We start from the raw sequence: 20,070 nt of genomic DNA on the forward strand, positions 1-20,070 counted from the left end.
CAAACCGGCCAGACGTAGTATTTTACTTTGTCTAATGCCAGACGATTTTACTTGTCAATGGGGAACCCCTGGGAGTCAATGAGTTAATTAATAAGCAACAAAAGTTCTCACAATGCATGACAAGTTGCTACACAGGTGTTACACTGGGAAATTTTCCCTGTAACATGTCTCCAGATTTTTTAAAAAGTCAAAGCAATATTTTTATTGACTGATACCTGAAGCAGCTGTGAAAAAAGTTGCATGGTTAATGTAACACTGTGTAAGTATACAGAACATGTACTGTATCTGCCATATTGTGAACCAAATAAATCCAATAGAAATACTCCTGTATCTGAGTTGCACTTCGCTTGAAGTTTTGCTTAAAGCTCAAGTAACCCATGGTTCAACATTGTGCCACACTTGTTGTTGAACTGTTCCATTGTGCAATATTTTTGTTCGACTGTTGTTCAACTTCATTGTGTCACCATCTTCTTGAACAATTATTGTTCAACAATTCAACGATTATCATCAGTTGTGAAGTGAGATACAGTTGTGATTTGAATTTATGATAGTAATGACGTGTGATTTAACATTATAATTGACTACAAAAAAAGCCCAAGACATTAATCCATACAGTTTTTCACAACTGATGATTGATTGAGTGATTGAAACATGCCTTGTTTTACATTGAGAGTGGTTGTCATTTTTAAAGAAATAGTCACTTGCCTGCTTTTATCAAGAACTTGATAATGGCATTCATCTGATAACCACTTATTATTATGATTATGATTATGATTATTAATAGCGCAGATCTCAACTTCTGTTAATTTCACTCAACATCATTCAAAATAATGACTGCCTTATGCAAACATTCAAAATGACTGGTACATTTGTATTACCGTTTTCACATTTATACCATTTTTATTGAAAAAGAATGTGCATCATTTTGTTGGTCAACTAATATGTTGAACCCTGTATTACTGGCTACTTCCTAATGCAACTAAAATTTGAAATAAACATGGATGCCTTTTGGTTACCTTATATTGGAAGTCATGTTGTTCTAATAGACCCATGGCATCTGAATAGTTCTGAACTGCTAACATGCACTTTTTCTCTAAAATTGCTTTGCTGCCCTGGGATAGAAAAAAAATTAAAATTAATGTCTCCATCACCCTTACAAGCTTTGATTTCTACCCTTGGATTTTAGAGTAGTTTGGTGTAGATAGTATTCCAGAGCATTTACCCTCCCAACCGTGATATATCATAGAGGACAAACCACAAACCTGGTGTGTGGATTATCTTAACCAGAAACACAGAATCACACCAGTGTCAAATGTTGATTGCAAAAACAAAAAAAGTTGGAATCATCCCTGTGAATGTATCAGTAATAGGCATAAGATAGTCTTAATCTCATATGAAAGGACAAGATTTTGCAAGTGGTATTTCTATCAGAGCTATCTACTTAAAATAGATGCCTCCATATCAAAACAATTCATTTATTGATAGACAATACCAGTAACGATAGATATTTCATGAATCTACCATCAGCTGTAGCCCTGCCTTTCTCTTTCTTACCACAAAATCACAATAATGATAAACTACAGTGAAACCTCTACTAAGCGGGCACCGTCAGGGTAACGGCTAGTGGCCACTTGATGGAGGTTAGCCGCTTAATAGAGGTTCATCTTAAATTAGCACGAACAATCTAAACTATGACGTAAACTGAATTGATTTTATAACCGGAAAAGGTGGCAATGTCTGTAAGAAACATTGCATTACCGGTCCACAATTAATTTTAAAAATTCTTTTGTACCCAAGTTACATAATGATAGTACTGAAGCTTTCTCACTCACTTGCTTAAGAAAGGCTATGAATTCCTGCCTTTTAGGTGAAGTGCCATACAGTTCCACTCGCACCTATATGACAAATAACTTATTACATTTCAAAGCACAAATATCATGATGCTACCACACATGCAAGACATCTATCTGTGTTATATCACACAAGATGCTGTTTTTGTTTCTTTTGCTTCCATGAAAGATGAAACAAACAACAGAGATCCCATCTTTGCTAAACAAAAATATTACTTTTTCTAACCTTGTCAAATCTGACCATTCAATTAACCTCGTTTTAATCATTTGGCACAAGGAATATTGTTAAACCTTAGCTTTTTTGTCTCGTTTCCCCTTCTTAATGCTTTCTGCCTTGGCTGCAAGCTGTGTCTTCATCTTTGCTCTGTTGGCCTTTAGTTCTTGCTTCGCTTGATCCAACACTTTCTCTCTCAAAGCTTGCCGCACTTTGTTGGATTTCTTTTTCTTTTGCTGTTGACATGAGTAAAAAAACTCACTTTCAATTCAATTAAATGAGACTTTGACAAAGTTAACAACTTTGAGCTAACTTAAGCAACTTAAGGGCTCACAACTTTGTTTATCTAAGAGATACCAGGCTACATAAGCTCAGTAGACTTAATGCATACATGTAGTTTATAAGCACAGCGATTTTCAGGTGCAGAGTGCGAGTGGTCTCCAGGTCAGAAGACAACGCAAACTGACAGGCTCAAATGAACAGGTGCAGCTTCAATAAAAGAAGGATTTTGAAGTTTTCAAGCATTTTTCAAAAGCAGTGCTATGCAGTCTTGACAACTGATTGCAATCGTTGTAATCGCAGCAGGAATAAACAAGTTTAAAATCATCTTTATGTGCTATGTTATATCACTGTTTTGGTATCCACCTCCACTTAGGTGAATAGTTGTCAAGTACCATGCACCACTTCACTACAGCTTCATATGTATCAAAAATAGTTTGTTTGTTTGTTTGTTTGTTTCTTTATTTATTTATTTGCCACAGCACAAATAGACTAAGACTATAAAAATAGATGATCATAATGCTGGTGAATCATTCCACAACCTATCCCTAATCCTACTTATATTAATTTTTCCTTCCACCAGTTTGATCAGTAAGAAAGCTGCTGAAAAGAAAGGCTTAAGGCTGGGTTACTGTGATTTGCTAGCCTTAGGGGTAGTATTATTACTGGCTTGCTATAGTGCAACCTCATGGATACAATAGGTACTGAACTTCCAAATAATGGATCATGCTGAGCAGAGGCAAAGGCAGACAAATGAACTGTTTCCCTCGGAACCAGTCATTAAGTGTTTGTTGTTACAATGTCAAAGGTCCTCACTTCTGTGGCTGAAGTAGGCTTTTTCCTGTCACACAAAGAAAATGACATATTGTTTAGTCCAAATTTTTATTACCAATAAATTGTTAACATTTAGGTTGTTAGAGGATAATAATTATAATAAACCAAACTTCAAAATAATTCTATTTGAGAAAAGTGTTAACCACATTTTTTTATTATACCAATGATTGTAAAACTATACGCTATTATTATGAGGAAATTCCTTAACATGCTAAGACTCCATTCAGTCCCAAGACATTACCTGTCTTAGTAACATGAAGTTCCTGAATTAACTATTTTTAGTTTTCTACTTTATCATCCCCATTCTCCACAAAAAAAATTGATCAGGAATTCCACTAGCAGATACTGCTACCAGTGCCAGTCAACCAACATGAAGCACATTCACCACGGAAATGATACTAACTCACCTTGAAGATGAATCAGCTGATTCATACACTGTGAAAGGCAAGGAATAAAACTAATTATAACTAATAAAAATAAACAGAATGCTAAACAACTCGGTCAGTTATGTGCTTTAAAGATCCTCATTTTTTCTGTTAATTTATGGCCTGGTAACTTACAGTATGGACCTCAAACCCATTAGCAAGAGGTATTTATTAAAGTTTCCTTAAGAATCTACAACAAGGACAACTTTAGCATTTAGCAAAATATAGCTTTATTGAAAATGTTAAACTGAATAAATCAGAGAATGTTTCCGAGTCACCCCCAAATGGATGTGGTGATTGCGCTACTCATCAAAACGTGTAGCTGCATGGGGCTTTAGACTTAAAGGGACACATGCACCCAATTACCTGTGTTTCTAGACTAACACAGAATTGATTTTGCTAAACTACAGGAATAGAATACAAAAAAGCGGAAAAATTACCCAGTCAGGGAATTTTAAGCAGTCAACCACCCTTATTTTTTTTTTTTTAGTCAACCACCCCTTGCTAAAGCACATGGTCAACTCTGATTGAGACAACACTTGATTAAAATTTAATTTTAGAGGTCTGCTCAAGACACCTCAAGTAAATTTCTTAAAGGGTGCAAAACGTTTCCATGCCTGCTCGTTAACTTGCATGTTGCAGCAAAATTTTAAAGGAAGATACTTTGCTGTCATATGTTCAAGTAAATGTCACTTTATTGTTTGGTGAAATATCACACTTCAGAGCTATTTATTTATTTATTTAATCAATTTGACAACAAAGGCAGGTGACAACATAATAGAACATTAAGTGCCGTACAAGCTATTATAGCTTGCAGATATTTGTGACCTTTCACGTGAAATTGTACACTTACGGTTTTGTCCCATTGGACGTATTGGAAAAAGCTGTCAGAATAATTCGTTTTATCCGTTGGAGACATTCAAAAAAGTGTTGATCTAAGACGATGCACATGTTGGACAAAGTTGACGTGAATTCATTCCATGCATAAGCAAATGTTTTCGTAGTACCTCTCTTTGTTCCTTCAAAAGCAGGAAAGACAGCTTTAAGGTCCACTCATCACTTTAAGTCTTTAGTTTGATTGCTAATAAAAGTAGGCTCGATTACCAGCCGCTGTTTCGGGAAATGAGCCAGCGCTCACTCCCGAAATCTCGGCTGGACGCGTGAGGTGAGCCATTGTTAATCTCCGCCAATCAGAAACTCGCCTGCACAAATCCGTCTGGCATAAATTATATGTTTTGGCTGCAAAGGTATTCTTTGACCCGGCATGTTCGAGGTTTACAGTGCTTTTAAGGTAGGAAACATCGAAGATTGCGACAACGAAAAGTGTTCGAGAAGCTGGAGAATGGGAACTGTGTCGTTTTCTTTGGCCTGAGTTCGCAAACTTCACTGATTTTCCAGTTGGCGCCAAGGTCAAAATACGGCTTTCAAATCCATTTCTATTGCAATTTTCTCCTCATACTTCGCTAATGTAAGAGCAAGTAAAATTCCTCAAGATCAATTGAAAGTACTGCTGAGTTTATCGGTGGCAAAACGAGGGGGCCGATGAGGTTGACCGAGAGCTGAAGCCGCCGAAGATTTTTTTGATGATTCGCCGGTTGAATTCAAACTCACATTGATCATTCTGATCATTTAACCACAAACTCAAGCTCGTATCATCTGGAAACTTCGCACAGACGTTTTAAGCATTGTTATGTAATTTCTGTTTTCTTAAAATCAGTGTTTTTGGGATGTCTAATGCTATTTCCCCGCAACTATTGACTTCACATAAATTATATTTTGAAATTACGTCACAGACACAATCTATCGCTCACGCGTCCAACCGTCTCTTCTCGGGGAGGATACCCGAACTCGAGTGAGCGGCGGAAATCGAGCCTATAATAAAAAGTTATTAATGGAATCATGATACAACGCTCATTTTTCCTGTGAACTATAAACTCTAACAGATTTCCTTTTCAATGATTTCGATCCCAAAAGGTGACACAGACAAAGCATAACAAAGTACACTTAAACATTACTTCGATGGACATGTTTGATCATTATCAAGTTTGACACATACAGTTAATTTTGTGTTGAAGCAGAAATTAAAATAGTTCTTGAATTCATGTAATTGTATGATAACAGACCACTGCATTTGTCCGGGTAAGTGTGCTTGTGTGCTTGCGAACAAAATTATGCAAATTTCTGCATGTTTACTTTTCATGAAATTGACACCCACCTCAGAGGATTGGGAGGTCGTGTGAATTTCGATGTCGTCTTCACATGTGTTAAACAGATGATTTTAGATCGGCACTAGATTTCACAAACGTTCTCTGAGCTATGTCATCAGATACTCAATGAAGTACAAATTGACGGCACAATGTGAAGGCTGCAACGTCCATATCTCACATTTTGTTTTGTTCATTTCTAACAGTGCAGTGCTGTTTAGACATTTCTGCCACCATGGACTTTCCTAAAACAGCTCCCCATGTGAAAAGCAAGTGCAAAGCGTCGGGAGTGTTGAAAAGTGTTGGCTATCGTCTTGAACTGCTGATACAGCGGCTTTTCTACCTGTTAAAGGTGTTAGAAAATTCTTCACAAACCGATTTTTTGTGCACCCCTTTGGAAGTGTTGAGAAAGGCGTTGAAGGTGTTAAAACATCAGTCGATTAGCTGTTGATTTTTACCCCTTTAACACAAAACCGTTACTGTATGTTTTCGTGTGAAAGGTCACAATTGCTACAGAAACATAATTACAACCAACTCACCATCAGAGCTGTCAGAGTCGACATCCTGCAATGCAAAGGTATCAAGTAAATTTTTGCCTGGATGTCAGCCATAAGAAGACTTTCTTCTTTGACAAAAGTAACTCCAAAGAATGCAAACAACACTGACACATCTCCAACACAAATTCAGTTTATCAGAGACCAACACTCCAACGTTACATGTACATTGTGCAAAGGTGTGTTAAGCCCACTTACCTCACTTTCTGAAGAGTCCTTGCTTTCCTCGTCCTCATCAATTAGGTCTGGGGGGCCTGTGTGAGGTTTTTCGTCATCCGAATTTTCACTTGTGTCACTTGCAGTGGGAGTCACCAAGTCAGGGAGGTCATACAGTTGTTTACTAATTTAAAACACAAAAGAAATCCTTCACTTCAAGCGATTGTAAACCAGTATTGATTCCTTCATGATTCACAGAAATGACAGAGAAAAACAGATAACATGAACAAGATCTCTGTTATAAATAAAATGACATGTGCACGAGCTTTAACTGCAATAAAACACTCCTTCTTACAATTCTTTATTTAAAGCATACTAATAAGGCATTGCTTGTTTTTCTTGTATGCTAATATCATCCCTCCACAATTTGAACCTTTGTTCGGAGTCCAGAGCGACACGCTTTTTGGGGAAGGTTTTTTAGGCCAATCACATGACTCACATGCAGCATGTGTTTTATCGGGTCTGAAAACATACAGCTACGCCTCGTGTTTTAAACCCAATAAAACACTGCTACTTGTTTTTTAAACATAACTTCAACAATGTGTGGAACGAATTTTAATTAAACTTGATCCCAACTTTTATTTGCTTACCTTTGTTTGGCAGGTATCTTATTAGCACCTGTCTTTCCTTTAACTTCACGAGCTTTTCATTGAAAAGAAGACAAAGAAAAGATAAAACTAAGTCACTACTGCCAACTTGTCTCCAGCATTGCAAAAACATGACTTTCTTTCCCAGTAATGAATGGGCATAATTACAAGTTCATTTTATATTATTGGTGATGACTAACCATTAATTTTTCATCGCATGTTCAGAAACACAAGTTATAAGAATATTATAGGAGTCTGATGTTGGTAATCTACTTTAGATAACAATTAATTTGAAAACAATGCACTCAGTAAAGTGAGAAGTCATCAAAGATTCAGTCTCAGTTTAACAAGATGAAAATAATCAACTCTTCTTCAGGTTCTTTCAATAGAAGCCGGCTACTGCCAGGCCTCCAGCGGTTGTGGGTCATCAAGACACCAGCTACTGGGTCTACAGCTATAGTACTGCTCAAAAGTAAGTTACCAGTCTCATCTTGTTTCTCGTGAGATGAGAGTATCATCTTGAGAGTCTTGTCTCGAGAGACGAGATACTCGTCTCACCAGAATCACTGAAGGGGCAAGATTGGCATAAATTTTGATAAAAGTCCGACAGCCGTACGAACATTTGCAAAGTTAAATGACAAAACAACGCTCTTGTCGAGCATGAAACAAGAATCGAAATTACAATACTGTTAAAACTGAAAAAGAAATCATGCCAATTGAGTAACGTTTCGTGTTTTTACACGGTGGCGTTGTAAACAGATCTAGAGAATGATCAGACACCTAAATTGCCAAATGAAATAAAGCAAATTTTGATAGTTTGTGTTTTAGCTTTGATTCACTAAATTAACACTAAACAAATTGCATCCTAATGAGCAAAAATGTAGGAGAAGAATTCTGGCATACAAAGATCGAGAATAGTTCTAACATTACAGACACCTAAAACTTATTTACAAGGTCATGTTGTATTAAATATTTCCATTGTTTCCTAATTCATCTTAAGACTTGAACAAAAATTAAACTACATGTCCTAAAATAATTAATACTACACTTCACATCCAGCCTTTTCCTTCGCAAAAATTCGCAAATTACGACAACGCATTCGTGACATTTCGTTATTGGACTTTACGTTGCGTAATTGAAATGCCAACAGATTGATTATTCTGTTTGGTAAGCAACAGTACAGCGATTAATCGTGACTTCTTTTAGTTTGAAGGATTTATTGCGCATGATTGCTTTGTGTTTCTTCTGCCCATGGCTTTCCAATAACATATCCAATTCCACCAAGAAAGAAGAAAAAGCAAAAAAGTAGCCACAAATTTATAGAGTCAAAGTACGAGACACCGGTAAAATTGTAAACAACCCGACGAACCATCCCGCCTGAAAGGAAAACCCTGTATAAACAATTATAACAAGAGAACGCATTTTGAAGTCATTTTCACAAAAGTTATGTCATCAAATTTTTTCCAAATCACTTATCGGTACTCTCAAAGTTCACGTTATACAAGATAATAATTATAAGCTAATGCTGTTGTGCAGCTGAAATGTGCAAGACAAATTTTATGGCAGTTCGATGGATTTAAGCTTATGTACTGAAGAAATCCATCGATTAACAGTTTTTACAAGTACATGCTGCAGCGCAAGCTTATCGAAATATTTTTCCTTGACATCAACTTCGAATTAAAGTATGTAAATTTCACAGGCGGAGTGGTGGTTTGAATGTCGACACGCATTTGGAATGCAAGAGTTTCACAATAATACACTGCTGCCAATCGCATTTTCCATTACACTTTTTGAGTCAGGTGCTCCGTTTTGGAGCACGAGATTCTTCGTGAACATGTCAATCTTCAGAAAAGTTTCCGTTCATGCAGTTTTTCGAAATGTGTCACAAGACAAAAGTCTCATCTTAGAGAAGAGACACTCGTCTTACGAGAGGGTGGTAACTTACTTTTGAGGGGTACCGTACTTTAAAAACACACATCTTAAAATGTTTATAGCCTAACCACTTCATAATGCAAAAAATGTTTAAAATACGCCCAGACTTGTCTTGAGGATTTGTGTATAGAGCTTATGCGGTTTTCACCTTGCATGTGTGTCAGTATCGTTTAGTAAAAGTTAGCCTCGCTTTCGCATTGGCTGTTTAACAATGATGGCGGCCAAGCATGGCTACCCTGAATTGTTTTGCATTCTTTCCAAAGAAATCACATTCCACTACAGTTATTTGAATAAATTTTTACTCTCTACATTGTTTTCTCATAAATACTGTGGTATTTTCACTTACTGTTCAAGACTATTTGATCAAATCTTTGATCGCCTTTGAATAAAGTGAAAGTCTTGTTCGTAATTATTTTGTCATTCCCGTGGCTAATTTTGATGCCCAGAAAGCTGAAAAGTGTATAGTTACAAAGTTCTCGATTTCAAACTTTTTTGGAGGAGAATGCCCCAAGATCCCCCTAGGAGAGGCAGCCTACCCTCATATGGGTAGACACCAACACATAATTTTATTGAAAGCCCTGTTTCTTAGATTTGAAATAAGTCAGAACCTCTGAAGCACTGGCAGTAGCAGAGCCAGACGTTTGGATCCCTGATCTTGAGGACAAAAACCTTGAGAACAATCCACTATTTTTTTGCCAGCTCTGCTTAAAACTCACTTGATTGGACACTCTTCTCAAATCTTTCAAGTTGGGTGTCTAAGTCCTTCTTCTCAACACAAATTTTCCTTGCCTTCCTATTTGTTTCCTTTGCTCGTTTAATGTTACCGATTTCAAAGAAGGCCTGGGCATATCTGTACTGCGCCTAAAAATGGAGAAAAAGCTTAATAAAAAACACAACAATAATATTATTATCTTTACTGTCACCTTGGCAGAAAAGCTAATCTTACATGTACAGTCTTACCTTGTGCCAATCTGCTTTTAAAACTACCGCTCTTCTTCCATCAGCAAGAGCACACCTAGCAACAAAACAACTTTTTAATGTTGCCACCAACAAAAGCATGGGTTGTCTCCACTACCTACAGTAGCACTATCATAAAGGTGGTCAGGACTAGAATTCCACGAAGATAACTGTTAGAAAGTAGCTTATCTTCATTGAAACCTCGCCAGAAACAGGTAACAGATGGTAAATGCAAAAGTAGAAAATCTAGAAAGATTTGCAAAATACTTAACTTTCCTTACCATGGCTCCTGAGTTTTAAGGTAGCTCTGAGCTCGGTTACCAAAAAGGACATGATTGTAGGGACTGCAAACAAAGACAGTAATTAGAAATTAAGGTGAATGGTAAGTAAAGCCAGCCTAATCAAATTTTTGAATACATGTACTATGAGGGTCAATTTTATTTGCACAAACACTAATTTACAAGGGTTGATAAAATGTCAAAACATCCAGAAGGTAAATTAAAGTCAAGGAGGAAAGTAAATTAATCCACCTGAAGCAACTCTCAGGAGTGAAATGGTAGTCGAAAACCATGGTCTAAGTTAGCCTGTTCAAATAACCAGCCCTATAGATGAGTTTTGAATTTAATACCTTGAACGCAAGGCCAGGGTATAAGCTGAAATGGCTGCTTTGTATTTTCCTTTAGCAAAAGCAGCATTGCCTTCCATCTTCTTGTCAGCTGTTTGCTATGAAAACAAGCAAAAGCATATTACAACAAGAGGTTCTACACAGCTCACTAAAACTGCACAAACTCTTAACCCTGCACTTACCTCTTCTCTCCGTGTGCATTCTTTGATAAATCCATCTGCAATATCAGTGCCTGAAGCCAAGTCTTTGACATGAAGAGAAACTGCAAAACAAACGAAAATTATTGTCAAAAAGACATACATATAAAAGTTGATACAATGATAATGGTATTAACAACTAACCACCTCTACTACATAAGTGAGCACAAGAGCTCTGTTAATTTGGAAAATTATCAATTGACTTCAAACAGATAAAATCAAATCAAAATAACGTTGGTAGGTATAATTATCTTGGCAAAAAGTGATCACTCTCACGATATTGAAACCTGCTCCCCTACCCCCCCCCCCCCCCCAAAAAAAAGTCAAATACATGCACATGTACCTTGATTGTGAGCAAGTAGCAGTGCGATATCTCCTTGTTCTTTGGTCATTACTGGCTTCAGTTCAATTTTATTCCTGAAAAGAAAAGTCCATACATGCAATTAAGTCCAAAGTACATGTAATTCACACAAGTTTAATTAATTAACCCTTTGACACCCAAACCGGCCAGACTTAGTATTTTACTCTGTCTAACACCAGTCGATTTTACTTGTCAATGGGGAACCCCTAGGAGTCAATGGGTTAAGTTAATTCATTTACAAAACTTTGGCAGGGAAAGCATAACATTAAGCCAAGTTGCCTAGAGGGACAAATTGCAGCACTTCTAATAAAATTTATTTTAATTCCACTTGTCATGTACTAATAATCATTGCAAACTCGGCAAGTACCTCTTAATCAATAGGCCATTTCTGAGTACATGTCTGCCTCCTCTTCAAAGCGAGTCTAAGTGCAAAGTTTTTGTTATAAATTATTCAAAATTAGTTTTCATTCATATGTAAAGTAGAATTACCATCACAAAAACTTCACACTTAGACTCACTTTGAAGAGGAGACATACGTGAACTTGGAAATGGCCTATTCCTCGCCAAAATCTCTGCTTACAATTTGAAAAAAAATGACAGTCAGACTATGTCATGCATGACCAGTATCCACTAGGCTGAACCCTCTTTAGAGCCTCCAAGATTTGAATGGAATCTTGAAGATTTTTCTGAAAGTTGCTCCGAAAAATGCACAATAACTGAACAATAAGTCATCAAATGTTTGAAATAATTTTCACTTTTCAAATACCGTTTATTTCAAAACAAAAAGGAAAGTTCATTGCCAACTATTTTGGTGATCAAGGAAATATCCTCTTAAAAGCAAAGTTCAAAACTGGCATGCAGATTTAAATACTCAGTTCAAATTTTAAAATAACTGGTCATGCGTGACATAGCTTGACTGTAATACACATGCATGATCTAAGGCGAACATGTACTCTCAAAGGTAAGTAAAATTGGGGACATAAAAACTTTGAAAAGTACCTCAAACTACCAAAGGCCTTGAAGCTTTCAGCAGAGGATATGGCTTTATCAAGATGATGGGACTAGATAAAAACCAACAAATTAGTGACTGAATTCATAGTTAAAAATTGGCAATTGTACAGTCATCAGCAGCAACTTAACATGAGTCAGCAACACTGACAACTGTGGTTTGACCGCCCCATGTACTCCAAAGTACTCAGTAAAAAAATAGTGGCTATAGTGGTTTATGTGAAGGGCTTTTATTACTTTGATTTTTATTGCTTTCCTATCTAAAGTGACTTAAGTTTATAGGTGGAAAAATTCAAGCAGTTGCCAAGAATTAGATTGTTCTACATATAACATCTCTTCTAGGGCTATATTGTTAGGCCAGTGTTCAAGTTCAAGTTCAAGTTTATTTTAAAAAATTACAGTTAAATCGTTCAGTTAATAAACATGGTGAAAGATGGAGGGCAGCTTGGGACAGGAAGGAATGCCTGTAAAACTCTTTTTAAAGGTTTTCCCGGTATATACTACGTTTTTTATATGGGTTTTTCTGGTATATTGAAATCCCTTTTTAAAAAGAGTTTTACAGGCATTTCTTCCTGCTGCCCATCCCAAGCTGCAATGTTTACCAACTGAACACCTGGAACAGGCTATGGCCATAATGGTAGAAGGTACATGCAAGTGCTCTCACCATTGCACCAACCCTGCTTCCCTGAATTCAGCACTACTGCATACTCATTGGAAGAAGTCTCAGTGAATTATATTCTACACAGTCGTGTTCCCAGAATCCGCTTTCCTTTAGTCAGCACTAGTGGTGGGCCGATGATCGATTATCATCGAAAGTTGATCGAAAAGTTCAAGCGACGCGACAATCGATTTTGCTTTTTTCATAATCGATTGTCGCCGAAAAAATTAAAAATTATTGGGGACAAATAAAAGTATTGTCAACTCTTGTGTGAGTTGTCTTTTTTCATGGACTCTAACTTCTAAGTCACAACAGCAGATATAATCTAAGATTGCCTGTGTTTACCTGGCGGTACCCTGTTCGCTGTGTTGTTGTCACTTCAAATACCTCACGCTTATTTGAAAGATGTGGCATGCTAAGCCGCTTTGTATTTCGAAAACAACTGAACAGAAAACATAAATTACAAGCTCACTGTTTCGCGTTTGTAGTATCACTACCGTCCAAAATAAGTTTTGAAATAGATCTCAAATGTATTTACAAATCACCAGAGGAAGATAATGTCACCTCTGATCCAAGATGAACAATTGTTCGTTTTGGCTTGAAAATGTTTGTTTCGCTCTCCCCAATCTCTCCCCAGTTCCCAGTGTCCTCTCTCAGACATGCCTCGCTTACATGTTGTTGACGAGTCCAACATGGCGGCTAAAATGGACGAGTTGGAGATCTTTCGCTATCCTGGAAACGCCAGGTCAAAAGTGGGAATATTTTGGTTTTCATCAAGTGAAGGAAGGGCCCACTTTGACTTCTATTTAGATGAAAAATATGTGGAATGCTTATTGGTAGATTCTTCCAATTATAATCGATGATCGATCGGTTGGGGCAATCTGATTATTTCTGATGATCGAATGTGAAATCTCAACCGATTCCCACCACTAGTCAGCACCAAGAACACTGACTCTGGCCACTTCCAAGGTAGGAAGTCTGCAAATCAAGGACTTCCAAATCATCTTGCACACTCAGAAATTTGAAACAACAGTGGTTGTCAACGGTTACAAAAGTGGCCAGAGCTTGTGGTCTTGGTGCTGACCAAAAGAAAAGTGGACTCTGGGGAGGAGATAGTATTCTACAGAAATAAAAAAACATACCATTTTCAACCCAGAACTTCCAATGATGTCAAGAACTTTAATCAGCCCGTCTTTATTCTTGCGGAGCTAACAGGGTACAAGGCAGATGAAGTAAACAACTTTGACTACTGTACCACAAAAAATTAACAAGATTTCTTCCGTTTAAAAATTAAGTCTTACTTGCATTTTGAAACATGAGAAAGATAGTTGTCTCTGGTTACTGTACACTGCACGAATAGTTTGATGTTCACGAAATCAATGGGTGTCTGCCGTGAAATCTGCATCATCATGAAATTTCATAAGCCCCCTTTTCTTGTGAAAGGTCACAAATAATCACTTTTTCTCAAGACGTAATGTCACAAATTTGAATTGCAAGAGATGCCAGAAAGCTAATGAGAGTTTTCATAACAAACCATAACAATCATACACACAGTAGCCAGATTAACTAGGCAAACAGTTCTCCCCAGGGAAGTAATTTTTGGCTCTGGCCATGTCTCATGTTACAAGAATCGTGTAATGAACTACATGTACAGGAATCACCTTGCTCATGATATTGAAAAATCTGCAAGTACACTGACTTGACACTCTTGCACTATCTCAACCTACTTTTTGCAAGGAGTAACTAGACTTTTCATTTGTAAAGTGTTGGTTAAAAGGTCCATTTGTGATGAAAACATGCATTCACTTAGTCTAAAGCATAGCACTTTTAGTTAAATACTTTCCACTTACTGCATTGTCCGCTAATTTATCAAATGCTTCCTCAACTAAATCAACTGCATTGAAGTATTTCTCTTCCAAGGCTCTGATGTCAAATGAACTAAAAACAGACAACCACACATTAGCATTTCACATCAAATGTTAGTGGGTTTGATTGTCTTTTAATGTGCAAAAAGCAACTTACTTATCAGGGAATGTATGACACCAACATATTGAGTTGTAGGTGAACCCTAGTTAATCTCAGGGTTTTTTACACTTTGTGTCCTTCAATTCCCTAATATTTCAGGGACTTTCAAGGACCATACATCCGGAAAATCCATGACATATGAAACCCTGAAAAGTATGCAGTCCAGACTATGAGATGAACTTCTCTAAAAAACAGCATACAGATAGACAGATTGTACCTCCAATTGCCAAAAAAATGAGACAAAAGAACCCTGAAATCCTATTCAGATTCTCAATTAATTTTGCATCTGACTGATTAAAAAACTATCAATTACCAGTACTACACACTGATGAACTGATGATTTTCTTTGAAAAGTCACATGTTCCACCAGCTCGTAAGGAGAACTCTATGTGCGTCTCTTTCAAATGCATGTATTGCAGCTTAAAATGAAATTCAGTTTCAGTTTGTACATGGATTTCTTTCCCTATTATTAAGTCACAAAGAGAGCTTTACAGAGTGAATATGAGACAATGCAAACTGGGGATCAAACAAGATTGGTATTATTATCTTAACCTGAATTTCATTCTGACCTAACATACATTACTCCTTATTCCATGTTAATCTTTCCTCATCATACATATAGCAAAAGGGTTGACAATGATGGACAGCACTAAAGGAAGTTATCAACTTATTGTTTGAATTTCAGTTGGTCTCTGATGTTAACAATTTCTCTGGGAAGTCTGTCCACAGTTCAGCTGTAGCAGGTACGAATGTTTTTTTGTTTTTTTTTGTGGGAGAATTTTAGTAGGCAGCAAAACCTGAGAATGGACAACACCTCCTGAAGACACGCTTTCCAGGGGCTGAAAGTGCGAGTTAGTAGTGGGGTCTGAAATCATTTCCTGCATTCTGGAGTACAAAATTAATTAAAATAACATGACATAGCCCCCTTTCAGGCTCCTTTGCATTCTGTACAGCTGTGCAAAGTATTTCATCTGTTGTGACCGAAAAGACATTTTGTGAATGTGGTCTTGACACGCTTCAAATGTAGATAGCAAATCAGGCAGCTTACACCAAGAACTGGACTGCTGGACTGTTGCCTCAAAAACGTGTGTGCTCAATCCTCGAACAACGCCTTTGACATGAACAGGGAAACATAAATCGCCACTGAAATTACTCAGAATTCAGGCTTTTGTTTTTAATGGATGAGACTTCCCTGATCCAAGGCTCATGTTCTGTGGGAATGTTTCTCATTTTATTTTGTAAAATTTGGGGTAATTTCAAAGGAAAAGTAGGTAGTGGGTTCACAAGCAACAGCCGGCAAATTTCGCCAGCAGCTGGCTCTCATTGAAAACCCTGCACATGACATAAAATTTACAAGGACATCACATCCCCTCCAAAACGCAAAGAGCACACAAGCTTTCACACACTCATTTTAAAGCAACAATGTCAAAATACACTTAATCATACCTCTTGCTGGGCAATAATCCAAATTCATGTGCCCAGTTAATCCACTAAAATAAGTAAGACCAGACAGTTAAGTTCCCAATTATGAGAAAAAAACAAGGTAAAAACCTTATCTATTGCTTCTAATAACAAATGCTTGTAAAATGATAACAGTTAAACTGCTAAACTGGAGCTGGTACTGTTGCATTGAAGGAGGCAAGCACGCTATAGAGAACGGATTTCACTTTTTCCTGCATGGCTCTCAAAAATAGTAGCCTTCCAAGTTACAAAAAACACAAACTGCTTGTCACGCAATAGATTATTTTGCTTAAGGTTGGTTTGTAGTCAAACCTGACTAGTTCCAGTCCCTTGTAAGGGCTTCTTACTACTAGTCTGACAAATCATTTGAAATTAGACTTCAGTCTGTTTGGCCCAACCACGGACTGGAACTATGTACCCTGGCATCACTAGGAACTTAACATCAGCAAAATAGACTATTGGATTGGCTACTTTTTAGAAATTCCACATGTTTTTCTTTTGATACAGTAATACTCAGAGCCATTTGCTGACTTGAGTTCCAGATAAAAACACAAGAACCAAAGAGCAATGTCTTGGGGTGAGGATACTTTCTGATGCCCTACAATGTTCTATCACCTTACAGCGGTTATCAGTCACACACATCTCTCAATGGATTTTTTTTCATTTTCCAGAACTAAATTTGGGTGGACGTCAATCAAATGTTTCCATGACAATATTTTCCTGTTTCCTTGGCAGCAGTTCAATTTGTCATGGAATCATAAATTTTGATTGACGTCCACCCAAATTCAGTTTCGCAAAATTTTAAAAGGTCGCTGAGGGGTGCCTATAACTAGTAATCGCTGTAAAAGAAATTTTTTCAGAAATTGATGTGATAAATATTTAAGTGATAAGATGTCACTTGAAAAAGACCTTGGAGAGGTTGAAATGTTGTGACTTCTAATCACTTGGTTTTATCGCAATATTGTATTACTTAATAATAAACCAATTATTTTGATGTATTACAGTGAAACCGGTTGTTAGTTTGCATGCCAATGTTGCATTTTTGATTGGCACTTAGCTCCGAGCAAGTTGAGGTTCAAATTTCCCAACGTACGACCAGTTGAAGTCCAATGGTATGCCTCGAACTGTAATTACATTGTGAACCTTTTCCATAGACCATTGTCACTTTGGAATTAATAACTTTAATATTTTGGAACCCCTTCAAATGGATTTGAAATGATTAATTTCTTCGAAGGATGTTTACGCGTGGAATCCAGTAATGGCAAATGGAGATGTTGTTGCATGGACTTTCACCATGGAGTTTTCACAGAAACCCAGTTGCGCTTTATGCTAAGAAATCATGCTATTGAATTGACATTTCAACCCCCTCACAGTCCTGAATGTAATTATATTTGAGACAACACAAACAGTCTTCACAGAACTTGCGATAATTCAAGGTTTGCAAACAATCACGCCAGTGATACATTGTGGATTTGTCATTTAAGAATTAATTTTTGCACAGCCTCGCGAATCCTACCCAATGTACAGTTATTATGCTGTCACTTTATATTGTAAAAAAAATAGAGATAAAGGTTGTTTTGAACGGGTCCAAATATGTGACTCTGCATGGGATCGTAAACAGCTGGCAGCAAGTTGACATTTGAAATTGCAACTTCCTCAGAGCAAACTGCCAATCAAAACACCAACATTGCGTCACAAAATTGCAAAGTGGAGCGCAAATGAACAACTGGTTTTCCTGTAAAACTTATTCCTAAACAAAAGGAATCATACATATATACAATACATACATACATACATCTCAAGGCTCTGGGAGGATTTACACGAGTTTATTCCCCAGAGCCTCGAGATGGACTCCAGAGGGACACTCTCTTTGAGGAATGTTTTTGAAACCATTCAATAAAATTGCATGTCCTGTTTCATCAGGTCGAAACCCACTGGCATTCACCTCAGGGTACATAAATCAAAAATATGCTGCAAAGGTAAAAAGCCATGACACCAGGACCTTCTTACAGCCGGCAGGGAGGAGTTCATTCTGTTACTCCCCCCGCAAAAATTTTCTTCTACATTTTCCTGTGCACTGCTCTTTTACTGGTTGGTACATTACCTTATCTTCTTGATTAACAACTTGGCCAAAAAGGAATGGTGAAAGCAAATAAATTTTCATAACATGAATATGCTTTTCTTTCTCATCTTTATTCAGTCTGTACCACATTTCTGCACATTCAGCTGAAATATATGAATTTTAAAACATTTATCAATTAGTAACCAGTATTTTATGTTTATTGCGCTATCGTTAGTCAACCATGACAACAACAGACGATGGCTTGCAGGAAACCCACCCACACTGGCAGACTTCTTGACGAATTATCTCACAACCCTACTACACAAGGATACAACAATATGGACCTTAATGAGACGCATACTACTGTTTTCTGATTCACATGACAACTTAGCAGACGAACGTAAGTACTTACACAACGTTTGCCAGGCCACTTATAACAGTGAGACTGGCAGAAATGTGAACGCTAGACTGACTGAACACAGATGAGTGATGTAGAACAGTGATATCAAAAATAGTGACCTTTAGATTCTAGGATGAGAACAAGTAAGAGATTTGACTGCCCGTTATGAGCGAAAATACTTTATTTATAACCCTCGACGATTTATCTTACTCTTTGTTAGCAGCATAGGTTGCTCGGTTGTTCTTATTGCTAGTAACTGAGTCTTTTCCTGATCAAAAGATGCCGAAACTACTACCGTGTTGGTGACTTGTATTGACACGATGACATAATTTTTTGCAAAACCTCGTACTAAATGACAAAGGTATGTTTTTTCCCATCAAATGACACTGGTTTGCGCATGCTCACTGTTGTTCTATGAGAAAATCACATACTCATAGTTATTCTCATCCTAGAATCTGAAGGTCCCTAATAACATTGTTGAACACCATCTACAGACAAACCACAGAATCGACTGGGACTCTGCTCAATGTGTTAATTACAACACTAACTACTACCAATGGATCATACTGGAAAGCTGTTTACTAACTTAGAACGAACACCAATAAACCAAAGCCTACAACTTCCCGCACCCTACAAACGACTTGTCAACGACATCAACAACAGACAAACAATACACTGTTTTAATCTATCACAGTACTGCCCTACAGTGTACATACAGTATTCTACGATACACATACAGACCTTAGACCTAAGGTCTAGACGGATCGAACTGTACCAATCACTGTTTAGTCTCCACAGACAATTACATCCTCAGGACAATCCAATAAAAATTTCTTTCTACTTTCGAATCCCCCTCTCCCCCCTCCCCCTGCCCGTTGCATTTCTTTACAAATAACATTGTCTTTGGAGGGGTAGGGGTAGGGGGAGGGGGGATACGTGTGCTTTTGTAGTTGGCAATGTCAAAAAAGAGGAAACTTGAGAAAATTCTCAGTAACTTTTGTCCAGGGATGTCTACAGTCAATGTTTTCATGAAGCATGTGATGTACAAGTAATGCTATTCGATAAGAAGTGATCTCACAGCAAAAGATTCTTTATTAACGGTAAGTGCATTGCATAAATGCATTTCAATTGTGGCATCACTTCTTCTGTTTATCATGTGTCTTCATAAAATGGTGTGTAAAGGAGTTACAGAACGGCCAGTTTGAAAGTCTCAGAACTAAC

The 20,070-nt window shown here is 37.3% G+C and overlaps 1 protein-coding gene across 1 annotated transcript in view; it reads right to left on the minus strand.

The window, feature by feature from the left end:
- Positions 1–18,624, minus strand: part of LOC138030080 (E3 ubiquitin-protein ligase TTC3-like) — a 52,763-nt gene extending 34,139 nt beyond the window's left edge. Inside the window, exons 1-19 of the mRNA XM_068877936.1 lie at positions 18,492–18,624; positions 16,373–16,416; positions 14,752–14,839; positions 14,044–14,109; positions 12,235–12,296; positions 11,218–11,291; positions 10,860–10,939; positions 10,681–10,775; positions 10,334–10,396; positions 10,056–10,110; positions 9,812–9,956; positions 7,167–7,218; positions 6,559–6,700; positions 6,346–6,370; positions 3,585–3,612; positions 3,160–3,184; positions 2,142–2,300; positions 1,833–1,895; positions 1,017–1,112 (exon numbers count right to left, since the gene is read on the minus strand). Coding sequence (XP_068734037.1) covers positions 1,017–1,112; positions 1,833–1,895; positions 2,142–2,300; positions 3,160–3,184; positions 3,585–3,612; positions 6,346–6,370; positions 6,559–6,700; positions 7,167–7,218; positions 9,812–9,956; positions 10,056–10,110; positions 10,334–10,396; positions 10,681–10,775; positions 10,860–10,939; positions 11,218–11,291; positions 12,235–12,296; positions 14,044–14,109; positions 14,752–14,839; positions 16,373–16,416; positions 18,492–18,599 — 1,470 coding nt within the window. The 5' untranslated portion in view covers positions 18,600–18,624. The remainder of the gene's footprint in view (positions 1–1,016; positions 1,113–1,832; positions 1,896–2,141; positions 2,301–3,159; positions 3,185–3,584; positions 3,613–6,345; positions 6,371–6,558; positions 6,701–7,166; positions 7,219–9,811; positions 9,957–10,055; positions 10,111–10,333; positions 10,397–10,680; positions 10,776–10,859; positions 10,940–11,217; positions 11,292–12,234; positions 12,297–14,043; positions 14,110–14,751; positions 14,840–16,372; positions 16,417–18,491) is intronic.
- Positions 18,625–20,070: the final 1,446 nt, after the last annotated feature.

This window comes from Montipora capricornis, chromosome 13 (genome assembly GCF_036669925.1).
Source record: "Montipora capricornis isolate CH-2021 chromosome 13, ASM3666992v2, whole genome shotgun sequence".
Lineage (NCBI taxonomy): Eukaryota > Metazoa > Cnidaria > Anthozoa > Scleractinia > Acroporidae > Montipora > Montipora capricornis.